The 18,455-nt window shown below is 52.2% G+C and overlaps 1 protein-coding gene across 1 annotated transcript in view; it reads right to left on the reverse strand.

The window, feature by feature from the left end:
- Positions 1-10,354, reverse strand: part of LOC129527136 (uncharacterized) — a 39,245-nt gene extending 28,891 nt beyond the window's left edge. Inside the window, exon 1 of the mRNA XM_055363725.2 lies at positions 10,049-10,354. Within this exon, the coding sequence (XP_055219700.1) occupies positions 10,049-10,088 (40 nt within the window). The 5' untranslated portion in view covers positions 10,089-10,354. The remainder of the gene's footprint in view (positions 1-10,048) is intronic.
- Positions 10,355-18,455: the final 8,101 nt, after the last annotated feature.

The raw sequence follows: 18,455 nt of genomic DNA on the forward strand, positions 1-18,455 counted from the left end.
CCAGGCACAAGGAGCAGCAGCCATGGCCCCCTGAGCACCAGCACTGCAGATCCCTGGCCTGCAAATCGATTCTGTTTGATGGGCTTGTTGGCTTCAGCTTGGGGAGGAAAAACAAGCTCTTTCCCAAGGAGAGGAGCCGTGTCAGAGGTGGCTGTGGTGCCTCCATCCCTGCCGCACACCCCATCCCCACCCAGCCCTGTGAGAGATGCTAGGTCAGCGGGCAGGACACCATTCTTAGCCTCTCCCCTGGCCCTAGCCAGGCCTCTGCCTGCCTGGTGGCATGGGGCAAGGCAGGCCAAGATGCCTGGGTTGAGGGGCTCCTGCGGGCAGTTGTCTGGCCCTGTGCACCTGCTCACCACAGCTGCTCCTGGTCCAATGTGTGTGGCCCTGGATGGATGTGTACATTTGGTGGGGTGAGACGGTAGATAAGAGTGAAAACAGGAAAACGAAGGGAAGCCTCCACAAACTTGGACACATCAGCCTGCTGTGGAAGGGACCCTCAAGCCCCTTTTCCACATTATTGCTGAGCTCTAGAAGGGGAGGAACTGGGAGCAGCTGGGAGCAAAGCTCAGAATAGGACCTACGAGGCTCTGCCCCTGGCTCAGTGCCGTGTCCACAAGACTCTGTGATACACCTCTGTGGGGTTCAGTATGAGGACAAGAGGATGGGCATCTGAGCAGCCACTTCCTGCATGCGGTGAGGCAGCCCAACACAGTGGGCTTTTCCGTTTTGCAGCCCCCCCCCCCCCCCCGAGCCAGCCCCTCCAAGAGAGCACGTTTCATTGGCAGCAATGCTGGCAGTGGCAGCTAAGCCCTTATGGGACACCACTCCTCCCAACCTCAGCAACCTCCTCTCTTCTCCTGTGGTTTTCCTAATAAACACCTTTAAAATATTTATGAAGGCAGCTTCAATGAAGTAACACGACATTGATTTAAAATGATTTTCTTCTAATAGGTAACTTGAGCATGGGCTCCATTTCCCAAGCTCCTAAGGGCAGGCCCATCAGGGTGAACCCCCAGGATGGGCATTCAAGGCTCTCCATGAATGAGCTGAGCAGTGGGTATCCCTTCCCTCTCTCAGGGCCTCCACTGGGTGGGCCAGGTCTGGTGGCAAGTGTGGTGTGACAGTGTCATAGGGCTCAGGGACTGGACTCTGGCAGAAGGGGTCTAGGGGATCAGGCAGGCCAATTAGGGCTCTGGAAGAACGCCTGACATGGGAAGAAGCTGAAAACTGGAAGTCTCCCTAGAACCATGGATAGCACCTCCAACCTGTGCCCTGCGGCACTGAGAAGTCCAGAAGCTGGGAGCTAGGACTCCTCGGTCTCTGACCCCCTTTATTGATAGGAATGGAGAAAGGCTGTACTCCAGAAGTGATGAGCACCATGGGTTTCTAGGGAGGAACCTGGACTGGGATGCTGTAGCCACTGAACAGTTGGTATCTGAGTTTAGTTGCTCCCCAGCAGCCCTGGCTGGAAAGGACACAAGGGCAATGCCTTCTGTGCACGTGTGGGGGTGGGTCGGGAGCAAGTCGGGATCTGCAGTTGGCCCTCAGATTTGTCTGTCTGGCCTTTGAAACTCCAAGAAGCCACCACCTACCCTCCTTACACAAATCCCTGAGCTGCCCTCTCTTGACAAGATTGTACCTTGTCCAATCTCTTCCCGGCACAGAGGGGGAAACTGAGGTTCCTCCCCATCTCCCAGCCTCTCCCCAGGCTAGAAGAAAAATCCCATCCATATCTATCTGGCACGCAGACAGAAGGCCCTGACGGAGAAATTTTGGGAGGAAGGTTCTATTCTCAATTCTCACCCCACTCATCCCCAGAAAAGTCTAACAAGAGCTGTTTTCATCACCATTGCCTAAAGCCTGGAGCTGCTCTAATTACGTGTCAGGCTTGAATTTGACAGGAAGCATTTTAATTATTAATTTGAAGTGTGCTGAGCATGGGGTGGAGGAGGGCCGGCTCTCCAAGCTCAGGCCCAGCCCTGTCTGTTGGGACCTCATTAATGATACCTCAGACCTCCCAGCCTTTCTTCTCCAGATGGAGCCTCTTCCCTGCCATGGCCCAGGATCTGCACCTCCCACTCTTCTGACCTTCTAACCTCTCACTTTGCACCATGCTTTCCTGTTTTCCTTATTTTCCTAAGCCGTTTGGCACAGTCTACTGTTCCCATTACATGGGATGGAGGAGACTGAGGTGGAGGGAGGGCAGGGAGTCCAGCGGATGTCACAACATGCATTAGCCACAGGCAGGGCCTTTTGGGGTTCTTTAGTTGTTGCCTGACAGCAGAGGTGGCCTTCTGCAGGGCTGTCTCTCACCTGTTGTGTGCCATCTTTATATCCATATCATCTAAGGTGGCATGCAAAGTTTTTTCAATTTGTTGCCTGCATCTGATCCCATCTGATCTTTTTTTTTTTTTTTAAATGCAGAGTCTTGCTCTGTTGCCCAGGCTGAAGTGCAGTGGTGCGATCTCAGCTCACTGCAACCTCTGCCTCCCGGGTTCAAGTAATTCTCCTGCCTCGGTCTCCTGAATAGCTGGGATTCCAGGCGCCTGCCACCATGCCTGGTTAATTTTGTACTTTTAGTAGAGAGGGGTTTTCACCATGTTTGCCAGGCTGGTCTGGAACTCCTGGCCTCCAGTGATCTGCCCGCCTCGGCCTCCCGACGTGCTGGGATTACAGGTGTGAGCTATTGCACCTGGCCCGCATCTGATCCTTTTAAAGATCAGTTTCTTTGCTTCATTTACACCCAGGCATGAGCGTGCCCTTTGGACTCAGGGGCCAGACCACTTGTCCAGTCCCAGGTGAAATAGAGTCAGAGCCTGTCGTGGGCTAAGGACATCATTTTGCCCATTTCCTCTCCTGCCCTCAATTAAGATAGATTCATCCCCTGCTCACTGGTTGTTTTCTGGGTTTAAACCCTGGCACTGTCCTGTGTGTTGGGGCCTGTCTCTTCTGTCACACGTCATTGTTTCTGCCTTCTGGATTCAGGACCACAAAGCTGCAGGCTGGGATGCAAGCCCTGGGGCTGAAGGTTGTGCTGTGTCACATGGGTCTAGCTGCTGCTGTGGTATGTGACACTGAGATTGCATTCCTGTCCCAGGCTTCCTTCTGTTGCTGGCCAATCCCCTTCCTCTCCAGGGCATCCCTGCTTCTGCCTGCATCCCAGGCTTGGTGCTCAGGAGCCCGTGCTCAGCCAACAGCCCCTACTTCATTTCTTGATGCAACCTTCCTTAGTGTTAGATTCGGTGCTGTAGTTGGATGGGAAAGTCATGATCCACTAGCGGAGATAAGCATTTATGTGAATTTGATCTAGGCAGAACTGTGGGGTCCAGAGGAGGCATCAAGGAACCCTGGAAGAATTGGGGCAGATTTTCCAGACACGGTGATGTGAGCGCTGAGTCTTAAAGGACATTTGGTATGTTATTCATAGTTGGGTACATTGAACAGAAGCAACTGTATTTTAAACAGAAAGGAATTTAGTACAGGGTATTGGGTGCTTACAAAGACTGAAGGAGCCAGCTTGGGGCTGGGTCTCAGGAAAGGATTTATTTTTTTTTTGAAACGGAGTCTTGCTCTGTGGTCCAGGCTGGAGTGCAATGGTGTGATCTCAGCTCACTGCAACCTCCGCCTCCTGGGTTCAAGCTATTCTCCTGCCTCAGCCTCCCAAGTAGCTGGGATTACAGGTGTGTGCCACCACGCCTGGCTGATTTTTCTTTTTTTTGTTTCCTTTTTTTCTTTTCTTTTTGAGACAGAGTCTCACTCTGTTGCCCAGGCTGGAGTGCAATGGCACGACCTTGGCTCACTGCAGCCTCTTCCACCTGGGTTGAAGCGATTCTCATGTCTAAGCCTCCCATGTAGCTGGGACTACAGGCACACGCCACCATGCCCTGCTAATTTTTGTATTTTTAGTAAAGATGGGGTTTCACCATGTTGGCCAGGCTGGTCTTGAACTTCTGACCTCAAGTGATCCACCTGCCTCCACCTCCCAAAGTGCTGGGATTACAGGCCACAGTGCCTGGCCAGGAAATACTTCCAGAATACAGAATATCACAGAACTGACCAACCAGGGGGCTGCTACTTTGTCATGCAGTAGGTTGAATAATGGTCCCCAAAGATGTCCATGTTCTAATTCCTGGAGCCTGTGAATATTACCTTACCTGGCAAAAAGGACTTCACAAATGTAATTAGGTTAAGAATCTTGAGATGGGAAGATGATCCTGGATTATCTAGGTGGGCCCAATATAATAACAAGGGTCCTTATAAGGAGGAGGCAAGAAAGCAGAATCAGGAAAAAACAAAGGAGATGGATGACAGACCAGGAGCTGGCTTGAAGACGGAGGAAGGGGCTGTGAGCCAAGGCAGGCAGGAGGCCTCTAGAAACCGGACAAGGCAAGGAAATGGACTGTCCTTAGAGCCTCTAGAAGGAACTCAGAGCTGCTGACACCTTGACTTTAGCCCAGTGAAACCAATTTTGGACTTCTGACGTCCACAGCTGTAAGAGAATAAATGTGTGTTGTTACAAGCCTCTGAATTTGTGGTATTTAGTTATAGCAGCAAAAAGAATATGGGGAATGGGGGAAGAATCATTGGAACCATTGGGTTCAAGAACATGCTTCAACAACCTGATCCAGGGTACAGAAAGAAACCCATCGCAGCTACCCTTCCACACCCCTGAATCTGAGTCCTCAGCACTGAAATGCTGCTGCAGTTCCACAGGCTTACTGGCTGAAAGCAGCCACAGATAAGCCTCCAAATCTGCCTTCCAGGTCTTGCCAAAGGGCCTCTAATTGCTGGAACTTAATTCACACACAACTTCAGCTGCAAGGGAGCCCTGCATGTTTAGCTTCCCAGCCACTGCAGTCTAGCAAGGCCATGAGAAGATGGCAGGAAAGGGATGCTGAGTGTTCACCAAACATCTCAGACACAATGGGGAACCATTAATGATGAAAATGAGTAATATGCATTAAAACCTGACCACGGGCTCACCAGGAAAATCTCCCACCAGCCCATGCATGAATATTGAGTATGCCTCTGTGTAAAGATGAAGCTAAGCTATTTACCCAAAAAGTCCCACAGCAAAGAAGTGACGGAGGCAGGTTTGAATCCAGCTTTCGTCTACTTTAGCGCTTGAGCTTCTAACTGCTACACAGTACTGAAGAGGGGCAGGGTCAGTGCCACGAGGAGAAATGGCCTTGAAGAACACAGACGCATAAAGTAACCAGGCACTTCAGGGAACTGCAAGCAGCTCCTATGCCTTGAACACAAGCTGCATGGAGAGGAGAAGCAAGGTGAGTAGAGAGCAGCAGAAGCCAGGCCACGAGGGTCTCCGGTGCTCTGCCAAATGGCTGCACTGCATTCCTAAAGACCACCAGGCACCATGGAAATCTTTTTTGCGGGCTTTTCCCATAAAAGGTCTTAAAGACAGGAGAGCAACAATTTGTTTCACATTTTGTATGTGAAGAAAGGTTTACACTAGATCAGAGAACTGAGTCACATAGGAAAGACAAAACCCTGACCCTGGTCACACACTAAACCCTGACCCTGTGATGGGCTCAGGGTCATAGACTGAGCCCCAACCCTGGAGACACATTTAGCTCCAACCCTGGTCATAGATTGAGCTCCAATTCTGGTCACACACTGAACCCTGATTCTAATACACTGAGCCTTCATCCTGGTCACACTGAGCCCTGATCTTGGTCACACACTGAACCCTGACCCTGTGATGGGCTCAGGGTCACAGACTGAGCCCCAACCATGGGAACACACTAAGCTGACTATGATCACACACTAAGCTCCATCTCTGGTCATAGACTGAGCTACAATTCTGGTCACACACACAGCCCTGATCTGGTCACACACTGAACCCTGACCCCACTGGTGCACTGAGTCCTGATCCTGATCACACACTGAACCCTAATCCTGGTCATATACTGAGCCCTGATCCTGGTCACAGATAGAACCCTGATTCTAGTTATAGACTCAGCCCCTTCCTTGATCTGAACTGAGTCCTATTTTTGGTCTCTCCCTGGGCCCTATCTCTGGTTGTAGACCGGCCTGTCTTGCAGTTGAGCTCTTATCCCATTCAGCCACTAGGAAGGCCACTTATCACTGGGGCAGTCAGGCAAAAGTGTGATTCATTCAGTGCAGCCCTTCTCTATTGCTGTGTCCACAGCCCAGGATGCACATCTTTAAAAAGCAGAGAAGTCTGTTTGTGTGACGTGAAAGATGACTGGATAAGCTTACTTAAGTGCTTGATGAGTCAAGGAGTAGGAGAAGGTGGAAGAGGAGAGGGAGATGAGTTCCTAGAACATTAAGCTCCCTTTTCTATAATGAAAGGGGCTCTCACTACAAACAAGCCTAGAGCTCCCTGCCAACCAGATAGGAATGCAGAGGGCATAGCAACAACCTGGGACTAGCTGTGCTCTGGCCTGGGGCCTGCTGGGCTTCCGGGAGAGAAATCAGACCTCAGCTTCTCCCACGGCCGGAGGCCAGCAGGATCTCACTTAGTGAGATCCTGCATGTCACACGGGGCAGCAGGCAGAGTGGGCCCTTGTGGCTTGGCCCTGAGGAAACAACCCATTTGTCTGCCGGCAGGTGGGTCCAAGGTACTCACAGTATACTTGTGTCACCCCAAAGTGGTTGTAGATGGGGTAAATCTCTTCCTTGTGCTTGGAGCCCCTGCATTGCCCTCCACACCCCACCCCTCCTTTCCCCTAAGTCACTTGGCCCATTCCTCTCCACACCGCCAAGCAATTTCCACTAATTAAAACTGGAATTTAACCACTCTAGCAGCCTTCTGTCCTGTCCGTACAGCCTCCAGGGCTCAACAATGGGGTCTACCCACTACCAGATGTGGTCGTCTCCAGCGTGGAGAAGAGAAACCATTCTTAATGGGCAGCTTGTTAAAATCCCCAGGACATGACTGGTTCGGATAGACCCACTTCCAGCGAAGTGCAGCTGTCTGTGAGGCTCTGCTCCAGCCCCACCCTCCTGTCTTGCCTCTGCGATGACATATGGGGCAGGTACTATCCCTCTCTGGACCTTGCGAACTGACCCTGGGAGCAGCCACAAGAATGCCGCCCTGGACCCTTGTTCCTGAGCTCAGGACATTTCCTACGCCCAATATGACAGGGAGGCAGAGAGCCCTTGAGAGGGAAGGAAACAAGACGGTGGTGGTGCACATTCTGGCAGGCCCTGGGGAAGGGGCTTCACACATATTTTTTCATTGAGCCTTCACAGCAGAGCCATTGGTGGGTTTTATAGCCTTAAGAAAATGAAGCTCCAAGAGGTGAAACAGCTGGTGCAAAGTCACAAAGGTAGCAGGAGATGGAGCCCCAGTCTGGAACCAGGGCTTTCTGGCTCTGAAGCCAGAGTTAGGATTAGGGACCTCACTTGTAGACCATCACTTGTAGGCCAGCCTTCTCCTGGCTGGCCCTGCCCACCATTTGGTCTAGGATACAAAGCAGCTTCTGAATCTGGCCACGGTTGGGGCAGGGGTTGGTCAGCCATCTTGAGCCTCAAGACTCTGGGATGGTGTCTGCCAGCCTTGGCCTGCCATGGATCCTACCCTCTGCATCTGAAGTTTTGGGATGAGGTCTCTGCCAGGGACAGAGGGTGGTGAGGTGGGGATTATGGATCCTCTTGGGACAAGCCTGGGGCCAGGAAAGGACCCTTTCACTAGCCACACTCCGTCCCCTGCTCTGTTCCATGTGGAAATCTCTCTGGGCCCCAGTGCGTGCAGTGAGGGTACTGTGGGCAGCTAGAGCTCAAAAGCATGAGGTCTGAGGCTCTCAACCTGGTCCAAAAGCCCTGGCAGCCTCAGCTTGGTGTCAGGGCCATAGGTCCTTCTGGCCCTGTGCAGGTGTCATAACCACCATACTGCATACCTCCAGGGCACACTGCTGTGGTGTCTCCAGGGGAGCTGTGCTGAGGGGGCCATTTACATAGGTGACAATGTGAGTGGTGTCCCTGGAGTTGTGCAGTGGCCCTGACAGGTGCCCTCAACACTCCCTAGGGAAAGAAGTTCTGATAGTGATGGGGCAGGGGCAGAGGGCCAAAGGGAAGAGAGCTTGTCTGAGAAGTACATTGGAAGGCTTCTGGGACAGCCTCCCAAGGCCAGCAGTAGTCGGGAAACGAGGGAATCTGATACTGATGCATTTAGCTAAACCTTGCTTTTCAGGCGCACCACTGGGCCTTCAGAATATGCAAGCCTATGGGGCAAAGTTACAAAAAAAATTCACTTACTGACGTCATTCAGTACTTGAACGATGGCGATTACTCAGTGAATGAGTTATCCGTGTGGCTGGCACTACAGTGGATTGATGAAATAGCAACAAGGGCTATTTGATTTGAAGATTCCCTTATTAAAAAGCATGAAATCATCCCTCAGCCCTGCAATGATGCTCTAAATTAAAAACCAAACAAAGCAACAAAAAACCAAAACCAAAAAAAAAAAAAAAAAAGACCCAGAACAAAACTGGGTGAGTGCTTCGCAAAGTCCAGCAGAGGCCGGCTGCCTCAAAGCACCAGAGGGTCAAAGTGGCCTGTGCCTGCCTTCACTGCCCCACGACCCAGAATGAAACTTCCTCCCTTTCAGGAAGCCTTTGGGAGTCTTGACCCTCCAACTCTGAATCTGGAGAGGGAGTTAAGTCCCATGGACAAGGGTGGGCCAAGCAAAGGCAAGACGTGTGTTTATTCAATGTGCATTCACTGAGAACCTTATGGAAGCATTGTTTCTGCCCTCGGGCTTGCAGTCACCTGGAGGAGACAGCTGTATGGGGGAAGATAAACCTCAGTGCAGTGATGAGGGTGGGTCAGAGGCACACTTAAGACGCAGCAAGGCAGAGAGAAAGAGACACGGTGAAACATGAGTTTGGGGTAGGCTGAATTGGTAGGAATCAGCCTCATATGCCTGCAGGTGCCAGAGCGAATAAATGAGAGTCCCTGGGCCAGTGTGGGGACACTGGTGAGTGCCTGTCCCACCCACAAGGGCCCTGCTGCTCAGTTCCTGCTGACTGGTTCTGTGCGGAAATGCCAGCCCAGTATTGTCACAGCTACTGATTTTTTCTAAGAAATCTGAAATTTTACGTAAAATACTGTTTTTAAAAAACTGTAGGAAGCAAAACAGGTGTGCAGGCCTCCAGTCTGCAACCTGTGGATGAGAGAAATAAATATCCAAGGAACCGAAAGGTGAGCAGGGTTAGCTCGACCTGAAAAAGGGTGTTCTCTGGGCTAGAGTTCTCAGGACGTCCCCACCCACCCCGGGTAGGAGGACCATCTGCAGTTGCCCTGACACCACCACCAGCCTCCAGCCCAAGCACAAGGAACCGCATTTTTTTAAGGAAGCCAGAGAAAAGACTGGAACCCTTTGGGAAACCCATATGTTGACTGGTAAGACTGAACTCCATGTCTAGGGCACCATCCTGAAGAACTTTTTCTCGTTTACACCAAGCGTTGGAGTTAAGTCTGTCTCGAGAGGGGCTGGCAGCTCTTAGGTACCAAGACACTGCAGCGTGTGCCACTCATTGAAGTAGTGTCAGACTGAGCACACCTGGGAACATGTCCTAGACCTACCCCCTTACCAAGTGGGGCTCCTGCTCCCAGCCCATACCCCAGAGACCTGCTGACGCTCCCCTTGGTGCCTTTGGGATCACAGGTTTACCCTAACCACCCTCACCCCATGCGGGCCAGAAAATGAGCTCATCACACCTGGGATTCATCTGCTCTCAATGGATGGTTTTCTAGATTTAACCCTCCGCCTAGGTCTCAGGAGGAAATAAGCCTCCTCTTAGTACTGTCTCTACGGAAACGGTAGTGTCTGGAAAGCAAAATAGATAGTGCTGAGATTGTTCACTATGGGCAGGGGGCAGGGAGCAGGGAGCAGGGTTCTGTCCCCTCCCCACACTCCCAGGTCACTCTTACTAGGCGAGCCTCCTCCCCCCCCCCCTCCTTTCCCCACCTCACGAACTGGACTTGTGTCCGGAATCCGTAGGTTCTCGGTCTGACTTCAAAAATGAAGCCACGGACCCTCGCAGTGAGTGTTACTTACAGTTCTTAAAAGCGCGTGTCTGGAGTTTGCTCCTTCCCATATTGGGATGTGTTCAGAGTTTCTTCCGTCCGGTGGGTTCGGTGGTCTCGCTCCTTCAGCAACGAAGCTACAGACTTCCTCCGTGAGTGTTACAGTTCTTAAGGTGGCGCGTCTGGAATTGTTCGTTCCTCCTGGTGGTTTCCTAATCTCGCTAACTTAAAGACTGAAACTGCAGACCTAGGTGGTAAGCATTACAGCCCACAAACGCAGTGTGAACTCAAACGCAGAAGACACTTCCACAGTGTGGAAGAGAAACCCAACAGGTTACCACTGCCAGCTCGGGCAGCCTGCTTTTATTCTCTTTTCTGGCCCCGCCCACATCCTGCTTATTGGTCCACTTTACAGAGAGCCGATTGGTCTGTTTTACAGAGAGCTGATTGGTCCGTTTTGACAGGGTGCTGATTGGTGCGTTTACAATCCCGGAGCTAGACGCAAAAGTTCTCCATGTCCCCACCAGGTTAGCTAGATACAGAGTGTTGATTGGTGTATTTACAAACCCTGAGCTAGACACAGAGTGCTGATTGGTTCATTTGCAAACCTTGAGCTAGATACAGAGTGCTGATTGGTGCATTCACAATCCCTTAGCTAGACATAAAGATTCTCCAAGTCACCACCAGACTCAGGAGCCCAGCTGGCTTCACCCAGTGGATCCCCCACCGGGGCGGCAGGTGGAGCTGCCTGCCAGTCCCGCGCCCTGAGCCCGCACTCCTTAGCCCTTGGGCGGTCGATGGGACTGGGCGCTGTGGAGCAGGGGGCAGCGCTCCTCGGGGAGGCTCGGGCCGCGCAGGAGCCGACGGCGGGTGGGGGGCGTGGCTCAGGCATGGCGGGCTGCAGGTCCCGAGCCCTGCCCCGCGGGGAGGCAGCTAAGGCCCGGTGAGAAATCGAGCACAGCCGCTGCTGGCCCAGGTGCTAAGCCCGTCACTGCCCCGGGCCGGCCGGCCGGCGGCTCCCAGTGCGAGCGCGGGGCCCGCGGAGCCCACGCCCGCCCGGAACTCGCACTGGCTCGCAAGCGCCGCGCGCAGTCCCGGTTCCCGCCCGCGCCTCTCCCTCCACACCTCCCCGCAAGCTGAGGGAGCTGGCTCCGGCCTTGGCCAGCCCAGAAAGGGGCTCCCACAGTGCAGCGGTGGGCTGAAGGGCTCCTCAAGCGCGGCCAGAATGGGCGCCGAGGCCGAGGAGGCACCGAGAGCGAGTGCGGGCTGTGAGGGCTACCAGCACTACCTCCTTTGGGAAGCTGCTCACACTCAGCCATTTAGCTAAGGAAAAATTGTCCATTTTACAGGGGTCTCCTGGGAAGGCCCCACCACTGGCCATGGTGTGTCAAGGAACCCCACAAAGATCAGGGCCCCTCGGGATCTTTCCACAGCTGCTCCACAGGCAGTGCCTTGCAGTGACACCTGCAACCCCCACCCCATCCTGCTTTCTTGGGGGTGGAGGACAGGTCGGGTGATGCCTGGAGACTGGGTTTCTGTGGCTCTTCTAAGATAGTAGGGGAGGAGAGGACACCAGGGTGGGTCTGCACCATCAGATTTGTTGTCCACAGTGGGAAGTGCCTGACTTTACACATCCCAGCATAATAGGAACGGAGCAGCCTGAACAGGAACTGAGAGCCAAAAGCCTCAGGCAGGTGTGTAAGCTTGAGTGTTCCTGGCAGGGAGTCAGGTCTGATCAGCACAGTGTCTGGGCCCTGGATAGCGTCAGCCTGAGGTCACCCGCCAAGACCCCTTGGTCCCCTAGTCTGGCATGGCTGGTACAGGTAAGGTGGGGGTGGGCAGGTGGTGATGGCAGCTGTGCTCACCCCTCTGGTAGGGGTTCGGGGCAGGCCAATGGAGGAGTCAGGTTGCATCAGAATTCCAGCTGGCTCCCATGTAACATGTTACAGGAAGGTGCAGCTCCAGCATCCCACCCCTCTGCCCTGTGGGAGAAAGAAAAGGGCACTGCAAATGCATTGCAGGAGGGACGTTTAACCCGCGTGCAAGATCCAATTATCTTCAAGGGCTTAGCATATCTATGTTACTTACCAATGTGCTAATTGTGTGCTGTTCTTATCTATTCATAAGAGTGGGTCTCTATCATGATGGTCTACTGGATAACTGTTGCTGAGCTATCATAAGGCTATTCTCCCAGTATCAGACTAGACAGGATACCCTGGCTTCCTCCCCCACAGTTAAAGAGGATGGAGTGGCTCTGAGTGGGGCTCTGGGGACTCAAAAGTCCCTTGCAGAAGGTGCTCTTATCTTTTCCATTTTGCACCAATGTGCACCTCTACTTTAACAAGGGCTCTCTCCACCATCTCCTGTATGGTTCCCCCAGCCATCTTTGTGAAGTTCCACCAGTATCTCATGTCCTTCATTCCCACTTCTAGGTGACCCAGCTCTATTCCATTTCAAGTGAAATTCCATGTGAAATCCCCCCTCCTTCCAGAAGCCTTTTCCTTTTTTTTTTTTTTTTTTTTTTTTTAAATGGAGTTTTGCTCTGTCGCCAGGCTGGAGTGCAGTGGTGCAATCTCAGCTCACTGCAACCTCCACCTCCTGGGTTCAAGTGATTTTCTTGCCTCAGCCTCCTGAGTAGCTGGGACTACAGGCTCCTGCCACAATACCCGGCTAATTTTTTGTATTTTTAGTAGAGACAGGGTTTCACCATGTTGGCCAGGATGGTCTCCATCTCTTGACCTCATGATACACCCGCCTCAGCCTCCCAAAGTGGTGGGATTACAGGTGTGAGCCACTGTACCCGGCCCCCAGAAGCCTTTTCTAGATACTCCAGCCCCACCCATTGTCAGGTAAGCCTAGACCAGAAAGGGCAGGGATATTTACTGGGCTTAGGGCAGGCTAGTCTTGGCTCTGCCAGAGAAATGGAAAGGGGGAAGGATGCTTTGGACTTGGAGCTGTTTTTCTGCTAGTCACCCAGTCAGTGCCCCAGACCCACCAGAAACTAGGGGGTGGTTCTGAAAGTCTGGCCTAAAGCGGAGTTGAAGACAGGGCCCAAACCCTGGTAAGCACTATGTAAAGTGCCTAACAATCACATAGTATGTATTCTATACATTGTAGCACTTATATATAGTGTAAATAATAATGGCAATGTCAGTCCCCAGAGCAGCCAATTTCTGGCTGTGTAACTTAGAATGAATTCCTTATTTGTTCATCAGTTGCCTCCCCTGACCTGTAAAATAAAAACTGTGGTTAATTCATTTACTCAACAAATAATTATTGAGCAACATATTCTGTTCTAGGTACAACTAAATCTGTCATTTAGTATTTGTTAAAAGATGTAGCACGGTACCTGACATATATATACTAGGTTGTCAATAAACATCAGTTTTCTTACACAAGTCTCAGCTGTGGAATGGGAGATGGGTGGGCGTGGGAAGGGCCAGAACAGAGAAACGGAAAGTCAGGAGTGGACAGGGTGGAGGGCTGGTCTTGTTGCCTCTGGAATTCCCAGCCCCACTACACCCACTTTCCCTTCTTGCTGACAAGTCCTCATTAAGGACAGGGGATGGTGCTGGGGTCTCTGAATAGTTTACCCTCCTTTCTGTCCCTTGATCCCATTAGACCACTTCTGTGGATGACATCATCTGTCCCTCATCTATAAAATACAGACAGTGATGCCTCCTCATTCTTAGACACCAAAGACATGGCAATGTGCCCACCCTATTAATGGGGTGTCAGGTTGGGGACCCCCACCCTTCCCAGGACATCTCCCAGAGTGGTCTCCTCACCAAGCTGACTTGCCTCTCACTTCTGGTTCCTTACCCTGGCATCCCAGGCTAGACCCAGGAGCAGCTATGGCTCCCTTAGTGCTGAAACCCCACACCCTTCAGTTTTGACTTTCCCCAGCCCCAAGCAAGGCACACCAGACCAGACCCTCACAGAGGAGTTGTATATATCTATGTGTGCAAGCACCATGACACCTGGCACACAGGAGGTCTGCAATAAAAGCTGATTGAATGAATGCATAGTGGATACCCTTCTGCAAATGGGGCTCGTTTATTCATTCAACAAACATTTATTGAACCCATAATTCATTTGGTGCCAGTCTCTGAGTCAGGGGTGGTGACATTCAGGTTAACAGTAACCAAGTTCTCCAAAGACTGAGGCATGTTCACATGTTTCCTCACCCCAACACTCCCCTCACCCCGAAGACCAGCCTGGCTCTCAGACTACCCAGCCCCCACCCTCACCTCCAGTGACCAGGCCACTCACTCCAGGCATTTTAACTGCAGTGGATGTTTGCAGTAGATGATGCTAAGTCACTGTGTTTGTGGTTGAATCCTGGTTCCATAGCCCATCCTGTGTTTCCTTAGGCAAGTTACTTCACTTCGCAGAGCCTCAGTTTCCTCATCTGGAAGCTACTTAGACATAAGTAAGATTGCTTATCTCACACGTGCTGTGAGGAGTAAATGAGATAAGACATACACTTAGAACAATGCCCAGTGCCTAGCACGTGCCCAGTGGACATGAGTTATTCATCATGCTGTGACTCCTCTCCATCACCAGGTTCCAGCTCCCTTCTGCCCCTCCACAGCACCACTCAGCACAAGCCTGTGCACACAGTAGGTGGTCAGTGGAATAGGACTTCCCGGAAGCAGAGAGATCTGATGGAACATCCTGGGTAAAGAAACTCAAAAACTGGCAAAGGTTTGGAGGCAGGGAAGAGCAGCAAAGGGCTGTACCTGGAAGGTCTGGAGGAAGGACCCAAGGGATGGCTGTGTCTACCCCAAGGACAGGGAGCTCACTACCCAGAAGCAGCCCATGCCATGGCTCAGCAGTGTTGAAAGTCAGAATTCTCTCTATCCCTAGCTGGCCACATTTTGTGTTTCAAGTCTGAAGACGCCACTGGGGCCGGGTGCGGTGGCTCACGCCTGTAATCCCATCACTTTGGGAGGCCAAGGCAGGTGGATCATCTGAGGTCAGGAGTTCAAAGATGAGGCTGGCCAACATGGTGAAACTCCATCTCTAAGAAAATACAAAAATTACCTGGGCATGATGGTGGGTGCCTGTAATCCCAGCTACTTGGGAGGCTGAAGCAGGAGAATCACTTGAACCCAGGAGGCAGAGGTTACAGTGAGCTGAGATCACGCCATTGCTCTCCAGCCTGGGAGATGGAGCAAGACTCCATCTCAAAAAAACAAAACAAAAAAAAATTGGCCAGGCATAGTGGCCCACGCCTGTAATCCCAGTGCTTTGCGAGGCCAAGGCGGGCAGATCACAAGGTCAAGAGATCAAGACCATCCTGGCCAACGTGGTGAAACCCCATCTCTATTAAAAATACAAAACTTAGTAGCTGGGGTGGTGGCGGGTGCCTGTAGTCCAAGCTACTCGGGTGGCTGAGACAGGAGAATTGCTTGAACCTGGGAGGTGGAAGTTGCAGTGAGCTGAAATTGCACCATTGCACTCCAGCCTGGATGATAGAGCGAGACTCCATCTAAAAAAAACAAAAAAACAAAAACAAAACAAAAAAAGGAAGCCACAGGGATCCCACTCCACTGTCAGGAGGTCCAGACTGGGTGTAGCAAAATTGTGAAGTCAGCCAAGTACTACCTATATGCCACTTCCCCCTCCTCCAGGACATACTCCCACCACTGCCCCATTTGGGGGCAAATGGCCAGGCAGGCGAGCAGGAGGCGACTGATGGACATTAGCCACTACTACAGAGTCACATAGAGCCAGTGTGGGGTGGAGGATCCCATGGCTGTGTCAGAGACCCCTAGCTCTGGCCCTCAGTTTCTTCCTCTGTGAAATGGGAACTATTCCATAGGTTTCTTTTCCCTGACTGTTGAAAAGATGAGAAACTGTGAGCCTGAAAGTGCTCTTGCCATGACAGATGAAATGCAAGCCTCAGAGGGAGAACTGTTATGTCCATCAGCACCCGGTGGGCCCATTCCTGGTCGGGGACTGCCCCCTTCTCACTCACAGGGTGGGGCGGAATGCAGCTGGCCCCTCTCCCCAGAGGAGCCCCTGGCACTCATCCTCTGAACCAGAGCCCTATCGCTGATCAGCACCAAATGCCTGAGGATTTCCTGGGGCTGATAGAGGGGCTCAGACCCTTGGTTCTCAGACGTGAGCTGGGAAGAGCTCGCCATGGCCTGCGCCATCCCTGGATTTCCACACTGGTGGCTGCACCCTGGCTAACTCTTTAGGGCTCCAATCTCACCATGAGCTTGAGGAATAAGCTCTACATTGCAGAGCCTCCTAGGTCTGCTCAGTCTTGTCCAGATCATATCCCCTGCAGCTGCTCCAGACCAGCCTGTACAATCTCACTGTATGTCCACAGCCGGGGCTGGATAGCACCTCTTCAGGCAGGAGCAGTGGGTGCTGCCAGGCCTGCTGCTCAGGCCCCCTCCGGACAGACGCTGGGGGGCTGTAAACCTGCCTTAATTGAAATATGCAACAGGGAGGCCCCCAAGGAGCGATGTCTTTGCTGTGCTGCCAGTCCCACCTCCCTGCTCTGAGCGAGGGGCTGTGAATCAAGCTGCAGTCAACTTCTGACCTTGAGCTACTGCGAGGGACCAAGCAATGGAGTGTTTGTGACCCAGGGGTGGCTCCCAGTTAGATGGAGGTGTCTTCTTTGGCCATCCCACTCAAAGCCCCTGTGCCCTGGAAATCACTGGACATCTGGGTTGAGGCCACACTGACCACAAGGCATGTCCAGTGCCTTCAGTTTGTCAAGTGCTTTCACAGTCACCATCTCATCGGAGCTCCACAGCAGCTGGTGAGGTAGGTGAAGACTACCAGACCCATTATATAGAAGAGGTAGATAGGCTCAGAGAGGCAAACGGACTTGCCAAGGTCACACAGCTGCTAGCTAGCAGAGCCAGGCACAGCCTGGAACTCACTAATTCTTGGGGGCAGAGTAGCACAGGCTTTGTGGCTTTGGGGCACATACTGAACTACTTTGAACCTCAGTCATCTCATTTGAAAAATGGGGATAGGTGGGGGCACAGTGGCTCACGCCTGTAATCCCGGGACTTTGGGAGGCCGAGGCTGACGAATCACTTGAGGTCAGGAGTTCAGACCAGCCTGCCCAACATGGTGAAACCCCGTCTCTACTAAAAATACAAAAATTAGCTAGGCGTGGTGACGCATGCCTGTACTCCCAGTTACTCTGGAGGCTGAAGTGGGAGAATTGCTTGAACCTGGGAGGTGGAGGTTGCAGTGAGCCAAGATTGCCCCACTGCACTCCAGCCTGGGTGACAGAGCGAGACTCCATCTCAAAAATAAAAAAAAATAAAAATAGAAAAAGAAAGAAAGAAAAAGAAAAATGGGGTAATAATACTTCCTGTCTCGTCAGGTTATTGTGGTGATTAAATGAGATGCTGCTATAAAAAGTATTCGGCATAGAAGTAGCATAGAGACCTGCTCAATAAATGTGAGCAATATAATTGTCATTATTATCCCAAGGATATTCAGCTGCTGTCCCTGTGCTGGCCATGCCCCAGATGAAGCCCTGGTACCTCTAGGCTGTAACCTCATCTTTGTTCAGGACCTGCTAAGATGGGCTCAGGGGCTGGGTGTGGAGACATTGGGACGGAGTGGGGGCCACTGGGCTCCTTTCCAAGGCTGCCCACCTGGTGAAGGTGGCCAGGAGCCTGTCTATGGCCCTAATTTTTAGCCCCATGGAAGTGGCTGCCTACTTCCTCGCACAGATCTCAGGTCTGCTTAGGGCCACGCCAGGACTGGCTGAGGCTTTGCCCTGAGGTTTTGGTCTTGGTCTCAGAATCAGGCTGAGAATGGGAGCTGAAAGGATTGAGGGTGGTCCAGACCCTCCAATCAAACCCCTGCCCAGCCCAGGCGATCCTTCAGGCTCTGTGGATGCCCAGCATCGCAGCACGGAGGCCTGCACCATGGGAGCAGCTTGCCATTCCCCTATGTCCCAGGCAACCCTAAGATGGAAGGGGGTTCCAGGACTGTGTATAGCCGAGTAAGTCTGCCTTGGAGTAGAAGGATGGCGGGTGCAAGTGATGCAGGGCCTGGCCAGACTGATGCCACCCCCAGGCCCTGAGTCCTGCAGTCTCCAGACCACCCCGACTGTGAACCCTGGCCTAAAGGGACACCACTCCCTTTAGAGCCCGCCTCCTGCAGGGGAGTCCCCTCTAGGACATGGCCCTGGCCATCAGCCAGACTCCACCACAGAGTTCAGGGGCTAGCAAAAGGAGGATCAGACCTCCCATCAGATTTACATACTTTCAGATACCCCCTTCAGGAGCCCCACAATGAGAAGGGAGGAAGGGCAGTCCTGCTCACACCTCCTGGGACCTAGGAGGCCAATGGGCATCTTCATGTCTAAGAGGAGCTCTGTGAAAGCTTTGGGGCCTGTGGGGCCGGATCCTTAGCATTTTTAAATTTTATTATGACTTCTTTTGTTTAAA

This window comes from Gorilla gorilla, chromosome 16, assembly GCF_029281585.2.
Source record: "Gorilla gorilla gorilla isolate KB3781 chromosome 16, NHGRI_mGorGor1-v2.1_pri, whole genome shotgun sequence".
In the NCBI taxonomy this organism is placed as follows: Eukaryota; Metazoa; Chordata; class Mammalia; order Primates; family Hominidae; genus Gorilla; species Gorilla gorilla.